The following is a 13,932-nucleotide window of genomic DNA, read 5'->3' on the forward strand; positions in this document are numbered from 1 at the left end:
CGCCCACCCACACACACACACACACACCTCACCCCACACACACACACCTCACCCCCCACACACACACACCTCACCCCCCCCACACACACACCTCACCCCCCCACACACCTCACCCCCCACACACACACACACCTCACCCCCCACACACACACCTCACCCCCACACACACCTCACCCCCCACACACAGACACCTCACCCCCCACACACACAGACACCTCACCCCCCACACACACACCTCACCCCCCACACACAGACAGCTCACCCCCCCACACACACACCTCACCTCACCCCCCCACACACACACACACACCTCACCCCCCCCACACACACACACCTCACCCCCCACACACAGACACCTCACCCCCCCCCCCCACACACACACACCTCACCCCCCCCACACACACACACACACACACACACACCTCACCCCCCCACACACAGACACCTCACCCCCCCACACACACACACCTCACCCCCCACACACACACCTCACCCCCCCACACACACACCTCACCCCCCACACACAGACACCTCACCCCCCCCACACACACACACACCTCACCCCCCCACACACAGACACCTCACCCCCCCACACACAGACACCTCACCCCCCCACACACACACACCTCACCCCCCACACACAGACAGCTCACCCCCCCCCCACACAGACACCTCACCCCCCACACACACAGACACCTCACCCCCCCACCTCACCCCCCACACACACACAGCTCACCCCCCCCACGCACACACCTCACCCCCCCACACACACACACCTTACGCCAAGTTTCATGCTATTCGGCATAGCACCACCTACTGGCAAACACAGAAAGCGCTTTATCTCGATAACCGTTAGTCCGATCAACTTCAAACTTGGGGAAAGCGCTTAGACCAGGGGTGGGCAACATGTTTTTCCTGAGGGCCATATTGACTTACATCAAGTAAGTGAAGGGCCACACATTGGATATCATACCTGCCATCACTCCTGATTTTCAAGGGAGTCTCCCTATTTTTAACCCTCTCTCCTGTTGTGATTGGTAATTTCTTGTTAATCTCCGGATATAATAGTGATACAAATCCAATGGCTGTAGCAGATGAGATTTATTAACATAATTCTGCCTTTTATTGAGTTTTTGGGGGTCGTTTTGTTTTTCTTTGAGTCCGGCCCTGGGGCCCCAGGCCCGCTAGAAATGAAATGTTATAACAGAAGTGGAGTATTGGCCAGAATGACATGAACATTTGGACACTTATTCAGCAGGTATCTTGTATGTTGCGTTCAGGTGCACTGTAAAAAAAAAAGAAGAAAAAAAGAAAAGAAATGCAATTCCATCGTGGGCCACACCGCATGCGTGGGCCGTATTTTGCCCATGTGTGGCTTAGGGGGACCTGATAGAGTGCAGTGCTGAATTTCGTGCAATTGGCATAGCGCCACCTACTGGCAACACAAATTTTGTTTATCTCGAGAACCATTTGGCGGATCGACTTCACACTCGGGGAATGCGCTGAGGGGGACCTCACGGATTTCAGTGCCGGATTTCATGCAATTCGGCATAGTGCCACCTACCGATGCCTTACACACACACACACACACAAACACACACACACACACACAAACACACACACACACACACAGACACACACACACACACACACACACACACACACACACACAGCATAATACCAGCAAACTAGATTTGAAGGTCGCACAGCGGCCTGATAATCAAGTATGTTATATATCCTATAATAAAATTGCCTAGATGGATGGGCGGGCGTGTGGTGTCTGTCAGTCACGATTTGATTTAGTTTTGTGTCACGAAAGTGACATCGCCCGATGTCACTTTGGTGACGTTCAGTGCCAAAAAAATACCCTTAGACCTGAGGGTGTTAATATCCCTATACTATTCCTATAGGGGTTGACAGTGTGTCTGTGACCTGAGGGTGTTAATGTCCCTATACTATTCCTATAGGGGTTGACAGTGGGTCTGTGGTGCTGTCTGGGCTAACTGTATCTGAACACGAGGTTCGAAAGGTTCTGTCCAGCATCAAGGTGGGGAAGGCCGCTGGACCGGATGGCATTCCTCCCCGAGTTGCCAGGTCCTGCTCTGAGCAGCTTGCCCCTGTGATGACAGATATTTTTAATATGTCACTGCAGCGTCGCATTGTTCCAAAAAGTTTCAAGGATTCCATTGTAGTCCCAGTCCCAAAGAAATCTCCTGTCACATGTCATAATGATTACAGACCCATTGCACTAACATCAGTGTTTATGAAATGTCTGGAGCGTTTAGTGCTGGACTACATTAAATGTCAGATTCCTTCTACTCTTGATCCTTGGCAGTTTGCTTATAGGAAAAACAGATCAGTTGAGGATGCAGTCTCTATAGCTTTGAACTCTGTATATGAACATCTGGATAAAAGTAAAGCTTATGTCAGAATGCTTTTCATAGACTATAGCTCTGCTTTTAATATGATCATTTCCTCACTTCTGATCCGTAAACTGCTAAATCTTGGTCTGTGTGATGATCTTTGTGAATGGATTTTTAGCTTTTTAATCATGAGGCCTCAAAGAGTCAGGATCGGAAATAATCTGTCTGATATACTTGTTCTGAGCACTGGCTCGCCGCAAGGATGCATTCTTAGCTCTTTCTTGTTTACTCTTTTTACCCATGACTGTATCGCTCACTACCTCAACAACCTGATAGTTAAATACGCGGATGACACCACTGTCATTGGGCTCATTAGCTCAAATGACGAGTCTAACTACAGATCTGAGGTAGAAAAACTAGTCAGGTGGAGCGAGGCCAACAACCTAATTCTTAGTGCCTCCAAGACAAAGGAGCTCGTCGTCAACTTCCGCCGTACAAAGGCACCTCACCATCCTATAATAATCAATGGTACAGAGGTTGAGATGGTAAAAAGTATCACATTTCTTGGTGTCACTATTTCGGATGATCTTAGCTGGCACTCAAATACCAAAGCGATTGTTAAAAAGTCTCAGCAACGTCTTTTCTTCTTAAGAAGACTTAAGGAGTTCACCCACAACAGCTAGATCCTTGTTAACTTTTATCGCTGTATTATTGAGTGCACTTTATTCCTGCACTTTAAAAGTGAGCTGGATGACTCGGGCCTTTATCCACAGATGTACCTGTCTCATTTTATTGTTTTATTCTCTTATTTTACCTGACTTACTTTTTAAACTTTTTTATTGTTTGTCTTTTTATATGCTCTTTTATGTTGTCATGATTTGTCATATATGTGTCTATGTTTTAAGCTCTTGCACCCCAATTCCAATGTAGTTTCGACTGCAAATGGTAAATAAACTGACTCTGACTCTGACTCTTAAACCCGAACCCGTTCGGAGCCCAAGTGGCGCGTGGGTCGGAGTCCGTTTCAGACTGAAAACATAACTTGTCTGAGATGACAGGTTGACAGGCAACCTAGTAGGTCCTAGTAGCATGTCGATGATTTTATTTGACAATTATGGGGACTGGATTGGGCTTTGGCCAATCCTGGCATGTTCCACCCCCAAATCGAGTGGGATTCAGCGTGTTGTGGCGCTCTCCTCGGGTAACCTCGCGTCACCAGGCTCTTCTCGGCGAGAAAGAGCCTGGCTCCCGCCCACAATTGATTTTGTCACCCTACTGGTTCCGGCCTAGAGCCCGCCCTAGACCGGATGGCAGCGTTTCTAGATCGTCAACTTTCACGTTAACTTGACAATTTGACCCAAGTATCAGAACGGCAAACAACAAAACAAAAGATGGACGTACCGAAGTTCTTTTAGAAACATTGCGGATTCACAATCTCACATCTTTTTAAGCCAATACAGAAGCTTTGCATCAGACAATTAATCGAGGGAAGAGACATCAAGCTAACAGCAACACAGATGTTTTTTGGCGCACTGCCTTCCGGTGTTCATTCTGGTTCCGTGGTTTACGCCCCATGACAAAAAGCGGGGTGGAAGGTGCCCAGACTACTCCTCGGGAAGAGCCTGCTGACGCGAGGTTAGTGGCTGAGTGGAGCTCAGCGAGCCACAGGCAGCCAGCTGCCGGAGCGGAGAGTGCAGCCCGTCGGCCTGGAATCTCCGAGGGGCGACCCCTGACAACCAGGCTCTCAGGCACGCGCCATTAACGCTATTGTGGTAAATACAATATTCCTGGAATGCGAGTTTTAACGAGCCAGTTACATTTCTTTGCATTCTTAGGCATAACCGTTTTCTTTATTGTGTATATCAACATACAAATGGCCAAGTTAGTAGTTAGTTTATGGGATAGGAATTCTGCCAGATGACAGGCACTAGGTGCCATTTTCTCCATTTAGAAGAGAAAATTATGCTGAAATGAAGATTTGATTGACAGCTGCCATGTCGTGATATGATTGGATGAAATGGGGTAGAAATGTTATAGTACTATGTGACGGTTATGAATGAAATCTTAAAAAATGAACTTTTGATGTGAAAAAGTGTGAAAAATTAAAGAAATTAGATTTTTGTGATTTTTTTTTGTATACATAGGTGCACTGCATACCCAGGTATTTGAACTAAAATAAAATAAAAGTCATTTTTGGGTTCAGCTCGACTTTAAAGCCCCATTCAGCAACTTTTCCAAGTTTTGCTATTGGGGAAACTGCGCCCTCTGGGTGCAATAGTCTGTATCAGTATCGCCATTCAAAGTCAACAAAACACAGCGCCAGAAATACATGTGACATCGGGTACTCACCACATGATGAAATAATAATCCAAATGTCATTTTCGTATCAAATCCGCACCGAGTTACTTCCTTGTTTTACTGAACACAGCGCTTCCGCTGTACAGCGCATGCGCGGTATGCCGCTCATGCTGTCTACGGGACGCAGGCACAAAATGCTTAGTGCCAGGAGAGGCCTTTGGAGGGCGCTGTGTGACCAATAGAGGCGACATTCTCCCTCTTAGAATACACTGGACCATCTTCAATGACTAAAAAGCTGTTATATTAATGTGAAAAAGTTACTGATGGGGGTTTTAAAGCTCCCCTCCTGTCAGTTACTCCTCCCTGTTTCACCTTTTATGTTCTATGAAAACGTACATGTGCACACGCTGTAACAACACACATCACCATTTGTGCCAAAGAGCTTACATTGATAAGAACCAAAGCCTAACAGTTTGTTCCACTGCAACATGACTGGAGGCGCTGTTGTAAAAGAAGCAGAACAGTCCTCGATACGTCCTCTGACAGATCAGGTCGTTAAGTCTATTATGTCCGAGGAGTCTATTTAATGAGCAACTTTCAAGTGGTATAGGACAAAAGCTGGTTATGACAACTATGATGTCACTCAGTGGTGGTGGCTAAGTAGGTGGGCCTGAGTAATGTCATCAGTGATGTCACTCAGTGGTGATGGCTAAGTAGGTGGGCCTGAGTAATATCATCAGTGATGTCACTCAGTGGTGATGGCTAAGTAGGTGGGCCTGAGTAATATCATCAGTGATGTCACTCAGTGGTGATGGCTAAGTAGGTGGGCCTGAGTAATATCATCAGTGATGTCACTCAGTGGTGATGGCTAAGTAGGTGGGCCTGAGTAATGTCATCAGTGATGTCACTCAGTGGTGATGGCTAAGTAGGTGGGCCTGAGTAATATCATCAGTGATGTCACTCAGTGGTGATGGCTAAGTAGGTGGGCCTGAGTAATGTCATCAGTAATGTCACTCAGTGGTGATGGCTAAGTAGGTGGGCCTGAGTAATATCATCAGTGATGTCACTCAGTGGTGATGGCTAAGTAGGTGGGCCTGAGTAATGTCATCAGTAATGTCACTCAGTGGTGATGGCTAAGTAGGTGGGCCTGAGTAATATCATCAGTGATGTCACTCAGTGGTGATGGCTAAGTAGGTGGGCCTGAGTAATATCATCAGTGATGTCACTCAGTGGTGATGGCTAAGTAGGTGGGCCTGAGTAATGTCATCAGTGATGTCACTCAGTGGTGATGGCTAAGTAGGTGGGCCTGAGTAATGTCATCAGTGATGTCACTCAGTGGTGATGGCTAAGTAGGTGGGCCTGAGTAATGTCATCAGTGATGTCACTCAGTGGTGATGGCTAAGTAGGTGGGCCTGAGTAATGTCATCAGTGATGTCACTCAGTGGTGATGGCTAAGTAGGTGGGCCTGAGTAATATCATCAGTGATGTCACTCAGTGGTGATGGCTAAGTAGGTGGGCCTGAGTAATGTCATCAGTGATGTCACTCAGTGGTGATGGCTAAGTAGGTGGGCCTGAGTAATGTCATCAGTAATGTCACTCAGTGGTGATGGCTAAGTAGGTGGGCCTGAGTAATATCATCAGTGATGTCACTCAGTGGTGATGGGTAAGTAGGTGGGCCTGAGTAATGTCATCAGTGATGTCACTCAGTGGTGATGGCTAAGTAGGTGGGCCTGAGTAATATCATCAGTGATGTCACTCAGTGGTGATGGCTAAGTAGGTGGGCCTGAGTAATGTCATCAGTGATGTCACTCAGTGGTGATGGCTAAGTAGGTGGGCCTGAGTAATGTCATCAGTAATGTCACTCAGTGGTGATGGCTAAGTAGGTGGGCCTGAGTAATGTCATCAGTGATGTCACTCAGTGGTGATGGCTAAGTAGGTGGGCCTGAGTAATATCATCAGTGATGTCACTCAGTGGTGATGGCTAAGTAGGTGGGCCTGAGTAATGTCATCAGTAATGTCACTCAGTGGTGATGGCTAAGTAGGTGGGCCTGAGTAATGTCATCAGTGATGTCACTCAGTGGTGATGGCTAAGTAGGTGGGCCTGAGTAATGTCATCAGTAATGTCACTCAGTGGTGATGGCTAAGTAGGTGGGCCTGAGTAATGTCATCAGTAATGTCACTCAGTGGTGATGGCTAAGTAGGTGGGCCTGAGTAATATCATCAGTGATGTCACTCAGTGGTGATGGCTAAGTAGGTGGGCCTGAGTAATATCATCAGTGATGTCACTCAGTGGTGATGGCTAAGTAGGTGGGCCTGAGTAATGTCATCAGTGATGTCACTCAGTGGTGATGGCTAAGTAGGTGGGCCTGAGTAATGTCATCAGTGATGTCACTCAGTGGTGATGGCTAAGTAGGTGGGCCTGAGTAATATCATCAGTGATGTCACTCAGTGGTGATGGCTAAGTAGGTGGGCCTGAGTAATATCATCAGTAATGTCACTCAGTGGTGATGGCTAAGTAGGTGGGCCTGAGTAATGTCATCAGTGATGTCACTCAGTGGTGATGGCTAAGTAGGTGGGCCTGAGTAATATCATCAGTAATGTCACTCAGTGGTGATGGCTAAGTAGGTGGGCCTGAGTAATGTCATCAGTGATGTCACTCAGTGGTGATGGCTAAGTAGGTGGGCCTGAGTAATATCATCAGTAATGTCACTCAGTGGTGATGGCTAAGTAGGTGGGCCTGAGTAATATCATCAGTGATGTCACTCGAAATGTTCACAACAGCATGGGCTTCAGGAAAGCCCTTTGAGCCTGTATGATATGACACATTTAGTACAGTTTCTCCTTATATTTACGCATCTACTTCTTCCTTTCTTCTTTCACAAGCAAAAGACCAGGCAAGGCCTGACAACAGCAGGGCCATTTGCAACTATTTTTTATCAGATATTGGCAAACACTGCTTTGTTTCATGTATCTGGTTTATATGCACAGTCCTATGGTCAGTTAGGGAAGCTGGCTCTATTGAAATCTTCAAAACTACACTCAAAACCCATGTATTTTCCCAATCATATGGTTGTGTTTGATGGTGTCATTCTCTGGAAACATTTATTAGCTGTTGAGTATATATAATCCTGAATTGCTGAGCGGGCTGTCTCAAGCCAGCAATATCAGTATAAACTTAGACTTAGACCTAATTTAATAATGGCATCAGTCGACCCAGTAGCTTAGTAGCTATATGTAAACGTACATTATTACTGTAATGCATTCATGTGAAATTGACAAACTGACCGAAATAAATTATTTACTTACTTACTAGATAGAAAATCTAATAGCTGGTGAATAAACTTAGTCCTGAACTGCTGAGCGGGCTATCTCAAGCCAGCAGTATCAGTCTAAATTTAGACCTAGACTACCTAGACCTGAATTAGCAGTATAGTATTAGTGATCCTAGTAGTATGGACAGAATATCTAATATCCGCTGAATAAACTTAGTCCTGAACTGCTGAGCGGGCTGTCTCAAGCCAGCAGTATCAGTATAAATCTAGACTTGATTTTGTAGTATAGTATCAGTTGTCCCAGCAGTATAGGCAGGAAATTATTAGCTGCCAAACTTAGTTCCACCTCTGCGCAGATTCCTTCGTACTGGCTCTCCCCTCTTCTCTCTCTCCTCCTCAGGTGTCCTTCACTGGCCTGACTTGCACCCCCGCCCGCCCGTCGACCGCCACCGCAGCCCTCGATCCGATCGTCATCGTCCTGGCCACCTGTCATCACTCTGGCCCATCTACCCACTACTCCTTCGCTCCCCCCCTTCCCCGGCCTCATCATCACCACCGACCCCTATCCTCCCCTCCTCTCATCTTGGTCGATGTCACCAATGCGGACTCATGGATCTCTCAGATCACCCTCGTGGAACTCCTGATCATTTTCCCCCTTTTCAGCTAGCTAATTAGCTAGTATTCCCTGAACTTACTAACACTTAAAGACTCAATTTTCTATTTCTTTTTGGAATCTACCTTTTTACACTTTCAACTTTCTTCCCTGATCTTAGGATCATTTAAAGACTACATTTTCGTATTTTTGTTGGACTCCTATTTACATTTTCAATTTTCTGTTCTTTTGTTTTATTAAATTTTATTTCTATAATGTGAAACTCTGTAAATGGTTAGCCCGGCATCTTCTAAGCCTGTCCCGGAGGGGGGTCCCCAGAGGGGGTCCATAGTTGGGCCCCTACAGTACATCGGCCCTCACAAGGTTGCTCCTCAGCCAACAAGTCACTGAGGCAATCCATGTGGTGCGCACTGGGGGTGAGGGGAGGAGCGCTGTGTCCCGGCCTGGCCTTCTCTCCCACGCCTTATGTGTGTGGGGGCGGGGGCCGGGGTGGGGGGCATCGGTGCTCTCCATCACTGGTAGAGGGATGCCGGTATGTTAGAATAGCTTAGGTTAGGCGATAGATTAGCTACAGCCTAACTGTAGGCTGTAGACCTGTTATAGTGTTCAGGCTAAAATCAGACTAGAGCAGAATAGGACAGGGCAGACTAGGCTGTAGATTAGCTAGATTCCCTGTGTTCTAATTAGTTCTGGTTAATGGCTAGAGTAGTCAGATTGTCTGATTTGCTCCCCCCTTTTCCTGCTCTCTCCTCTCTCACACTCTAAAGCATGCCACTCATTCTACTCTAAAGCATGGCATCCCCTCCTTTCCCTGTTCTCTCCTCATACTCTCTCTCATACTCCCCCTGCTCTCCCTCCCCATTTTTGGCCGCGACACAGGAGACGTGAGGTGATGCAACAGTCGGCATTCTTTGTCTTTTGAAGTTTTGGTGGTGTGTTGCAGCCTTAACTCATTGAGTGCCAGCCACTTTTGGAGAACGGACGCTCCCAGTGCCAGAGTTTCAGAGCTTTTTTCAGTGATTTCTCGAGGCCCACAGAATATTGTGTGATATTACTATGTAAACACCGAACACGCAAAAAGAACGATGAGACTCTCTTCTATCATCAGCAAAAACAGGTTTATTGATATAATTTTCTGTTCTTTAGTTATCAGCCGGAGAAGATAGCTTGATTTAACCAAAAACAGCCGTTTTTTTCTAGAAGCTGAGATAATGACCCTTTTGTGAAATTAAACATTTCAAGCACATCACTGACTCTGAAGCTAATTTTCTGATGTAGTCACACCTCAAAAATAATTTCCTTCAATAAAACAGTGAAGGCCAGGGAATTTTGTTTGGCAGAATAATATTTTTTAGCTGCAACCAGCAGCGCTGGCCCCTGCGTGCGCTGCTGGTTGCAGCTTCTTGCTGGTCTTGATTTGCTGCTGGTGGGCATCGGATATTCTGGCTTGCGTTTGCCAATCCTGTCCTGCTGTCTGGGTCTGTCTGGGTCAGTGTTGTGTGCTGTCGCAGCGGACACGGAGAAGCTCAATTGTGGGAGCAGATTGGCTGCTGCAGGCACAGCTAACGTTATGCTTCATGCATATCGATGCATACGGATGCGATGCGATTTCCGTTTCCCCAACGACTTCTTCTCTGTTTTTGCCTCAACTTTCTCTAATCTGGAGAGCACTGTCGCCACCTAAAGTCTGTAAAATAGGTTATACACATCCAATAGCTACAATATTTGTACAGGAGATAAAGGAGGCTTTGATCCACGTCCCACCCTCAAAAAACGTATTTGACGTCGATCGACGTCCTTGGCACTCTACGTCACTATTTACTTTGACGTCGATCGACGTCCTTGGCACTCAATGAGTTAAGATATCCGCTGGAGAAAATACAATCCATGCACAGATTTACCTCCTATAGGTCCACAAATTTCCCATATATTATTAAGCTCCGCCAGCGCCACACAGCTTCCGGCTCGCTGGTTGCTCACCAGCGCATCCCAGTGGGGCGGTGCTTATAGTAAAAATCTTGTCTAAAAGTATTAATATTGAACATGTCACGTGTCTAATTTGCACTATTCCACACTGCATTTTCTCAGTGTCTCAGAAACACACTCGGCAAGTTTGAAGTCGATCGGACGAATGGCTCTCGAGATGTGTGATAAACAGAGAACATACAGACAGACGGCCATGCATTTATTAAGGAGATACACACTTACACTTCCTCACTCCTGGTTTCAACCTCAGGACTCCACCATGGTCCACACTGTGGGGCAAACAAAGTCAGACCAGAGTATTCTATTTGAGGACAGAAACAAAACCTTCCCTATGAAGGGTTTTCCATATAATAGGGACCGTTCGTTATTTATGGAAGGGGTCACTGGAGGAAATAGGGGAGGGTGATGCTTTTTAAATATATACCTGAGAGAGTCCAGTCTCCAGTGTGGATCCTCCAGTCCAGCAGAGAGCAGCTCCACTCCTGGGCCTCCTGGATGATTGTAGCTCAGGTCCAGCTCTCTCAGATGGGAGGGGTTGGAGCTCAGAGCTGAGGCCAGAGAAGCACAGCCTTCCTCTGTAAGCAGACAGCCTGACAAACTGCACACACACACACACACACACACACACACACACACACACACACACACACACACACACACACACACACACACACACACACACACACACACACACACACACACACACAAATGAATCCATGTCAGATTTGATTAGTAGCCTACTGTGTGATAATGCTGTCAAATTCTAGCAAAACGGTTACTGCCTCATACAGTTGGCTGGTCAGCTCTGTGGTTATTTGCTCCAGTTTGAGAGTTCCCTACTCACTGTCCGACAGAATATTATAAGTCCTTTCTGCTTTTTCAGGTTTCAACAACTGAGGCAGCACAGAGAGGAAATAATGAAATGCCCTCATGGAAAGTCATTCAGAGGGGCTATGAAGGGCTAAATGTTGGTATCACACCTGGTTTAAAAAATACATGGACAGAGAAAATCACCCACAGGTGTTTGTCTGCTGATAGTAATCTGTATGTAAAGCAGGATGTAAATGGCCATCTGTTGATCAGGTTAAAGTACAACAACAATGCTGGCAGTTGTTGGGGAATGTTTGATTGGTGTGCTATGGGCTAAAGCAGGGATACTAAAGCCGTTTTCACACATGCGTACAGGAACATTGCCTGTAAATCAATATCGGCCATTTCCCGGAATTTCCCTTCACACCTGAGGGCTCACATGTGTGAATATAGCAGCGAAATTGCCTGTATTTGAGGGGGGGCGGCACTGCAGAGCGGGTGGGGAGTGACGTGTGCACTTGGATGGGGAATCCTCCTTATTTTGGGGGTCGGCAAAACTCCGATGGTGAAATAAGTTCACTTGTCACACAATAAATCACACTCGTTTGACTTAAGAGGGCATGTATGTTGTATCCTTCACATTCACTAACCAGTCTTTGAACTGAAATCTTTGAAGAAGTAGGGATCCCTGTCAGAGAGAAATAGCCTGGCTGGTTCAATGTTTATCCGTTCACCTGCATCGCGTTGAAGCACTTTTTACAGACTTGCTTCGTTTGATGTGTCCAGGGGGCTTGCCTTCGCTGTCAGCAACGTAAGCAAAATACTTCCAGATTTCGCTTCGTGCATTTGCTTTCTCAACAAGCGTGGGGCGGCTTGCAAGACTCAAGCCGCTGCCATTTTCGCTGTCTGTGTCGGGCTGGACTGAAGGACTCTGGCCAGAGTGCGAGCAGAGAGGGGAGGATGGGGGAGCACGCCCACACATGAAGCAGCCATACCGCTCTTCTGACAACCTAGGAACCAGTGAAATGTCCGCGATGACGGGGTCGCGCTTATACCGGAAAACAACTTTCACACATGAAGGCATCAGAACGCTTTCCAGTCATTTACCGGTACAAAGCGCATGTGTGAAAACGGCTTAAGACTGATAGGTAAGACTGAGTTACTCTTCCTCCCAGGGAAAGACTGCCCTCTAGCAGACCTCTCCATCTCCATTGAAAATACCACTGTACTTCCCTCCCAAGCAGCTAAGAACCTTGGGGTGATCATTGACAACCAGCTGTCTTGCTCGCCCTACATTGCTGCGACAGCACGCTCATGTAGGTTCTCCCTGTACAACATCGGCAAAATCCGCCCGTTTCTCACCAGGGAAGCGACACAACTCCTGGTCCAGTCACTTATCATCTCCCGCCTGGACTACTGCAACGTGCTTCTGGCCGGCCTTCCTGCCGCTGACATCCGTCCGCTTCAGCTCATTCAGAACGCTGCAGCCCGTCTGGTATTGAACCAACCCAAATTATCTCATGTCACTGTCCTCTTCCGTGACCTTCACTGGCTTCCCATCTCAGCACGCATTAAATTCAAAACACTGGTTCTGGCCTACAGGGCAGTACACCAGACAGCCCCTCTGTACTTACAATCTATGGTCAGGCTCCAAATCTCTCACTGTTCCCTCCGCTCCTCCACCAGCGCAGGACGCCTCGCCCCTCCTTCACTACGGGGGCTCAAAAGTCGCTCATCCCGTTCGCGACTCTTCTCGTCCCTGGCACCTCAATGGTGGAACGAGCTTCCAACTTCGGTCAGGATGGCCAAATCACTCCCGATCTTTCGGAAAAGACTAAAGACACACCTTTTCAGGCTCCATCTGGGCCCTTCTTGAAACTAACTTCTTTCTCTCTCTCCCCCCCCCCCCCAAAAAAAAAAAAACCTTACTAACTACTTACTAACTTAACTTTACCACTATTCCTTCAGAAGTTGTAGTTGTCATAGACTGTGTTGCATAGTTGATTGCTCTATTGCTGACAAAAATGTGTTATTGTAAGTCGCTTTGGATAAAAGCGTCTGCCAAATGACGTAATGTAATGTAATGTAAATGGATACTCACCTTGCTTTGCCCAGGGGCAGAATGTTAACAAGCATTATAAAACGGCTCTCTCAAATCAAGCAATCTGATTGGTTCACAGCCATTGTATAAATCCAATAACCCACTCCTCTTACTCCTCTAACTCTCTTACTAAAAGCTTTTGGTTACCTCAAAAAAAACAAATGGCGGAGACAGCTGTCAGATCCTTGTGAATCGATCTTCGCTTATAACTTTACTAATACTTCGCAGAAAATTATGTTTTGTACAAGAATAAATGCGGGCTAATGTCTTCTTTGCAAAAAAAAGGCTGTTAACCCCGCATTTAACCCCGTAACGTTAGTTGGTGTCGGGCTTTGCAGAAAGCTCTCAGCTTCTCAGCAAGCGCTGAGAATGCAGCGCTGCGCTCGAGCTGCCTGTCGGCTTTCCAGAAAGCTCTCAGCTTCTCAGCAAGCGCCAGGATTGGCCAATGTCAACTTCAGTCTCCAGAACGATCCAATCAAATCACCCGCA

The 13,932-nt window shown here is 46.8% G+C and overlaps 1 protein-coding gene across 1 annotated transcript in view; it reads right to left on the reverse strand.

Moving 5' to 3' along the window:
* LOC310794843 (NLR family CARD domain-containing protein 3-like) overlaps nucleotides 1-13,932 on the reverse strand; it is a gene marked incomplete at both ends in the record, with an annotated part of 28,975 nt that overhangs the window by 1,204 nt on the left and 13,839 nt on the right. The window contains one exon of the mRNA XM_083656895.1: nucleotides 10,755-10,801. Within this exon, the coding sequence (XP_083513021.1) occupies nucleotides 10,755-10,801 (47 nt within the window). The remainder of the gene's footprint in view (nucleotides 1-10,754; nucleotides 10,802-13,932) is intronic.

Source organism: Poromitra crassiceps (assembly GCF_964638095.1).
Source record: "Poromitra crassiceps genome assembly, chromosome: 20".
Classification (NCBI taxonomy): Eukaryota; Metazoa; Chordata; class Actinopteri; order Beryciformes; family Melamphaidae; genus Poromitra; species Poromitra crassiceps.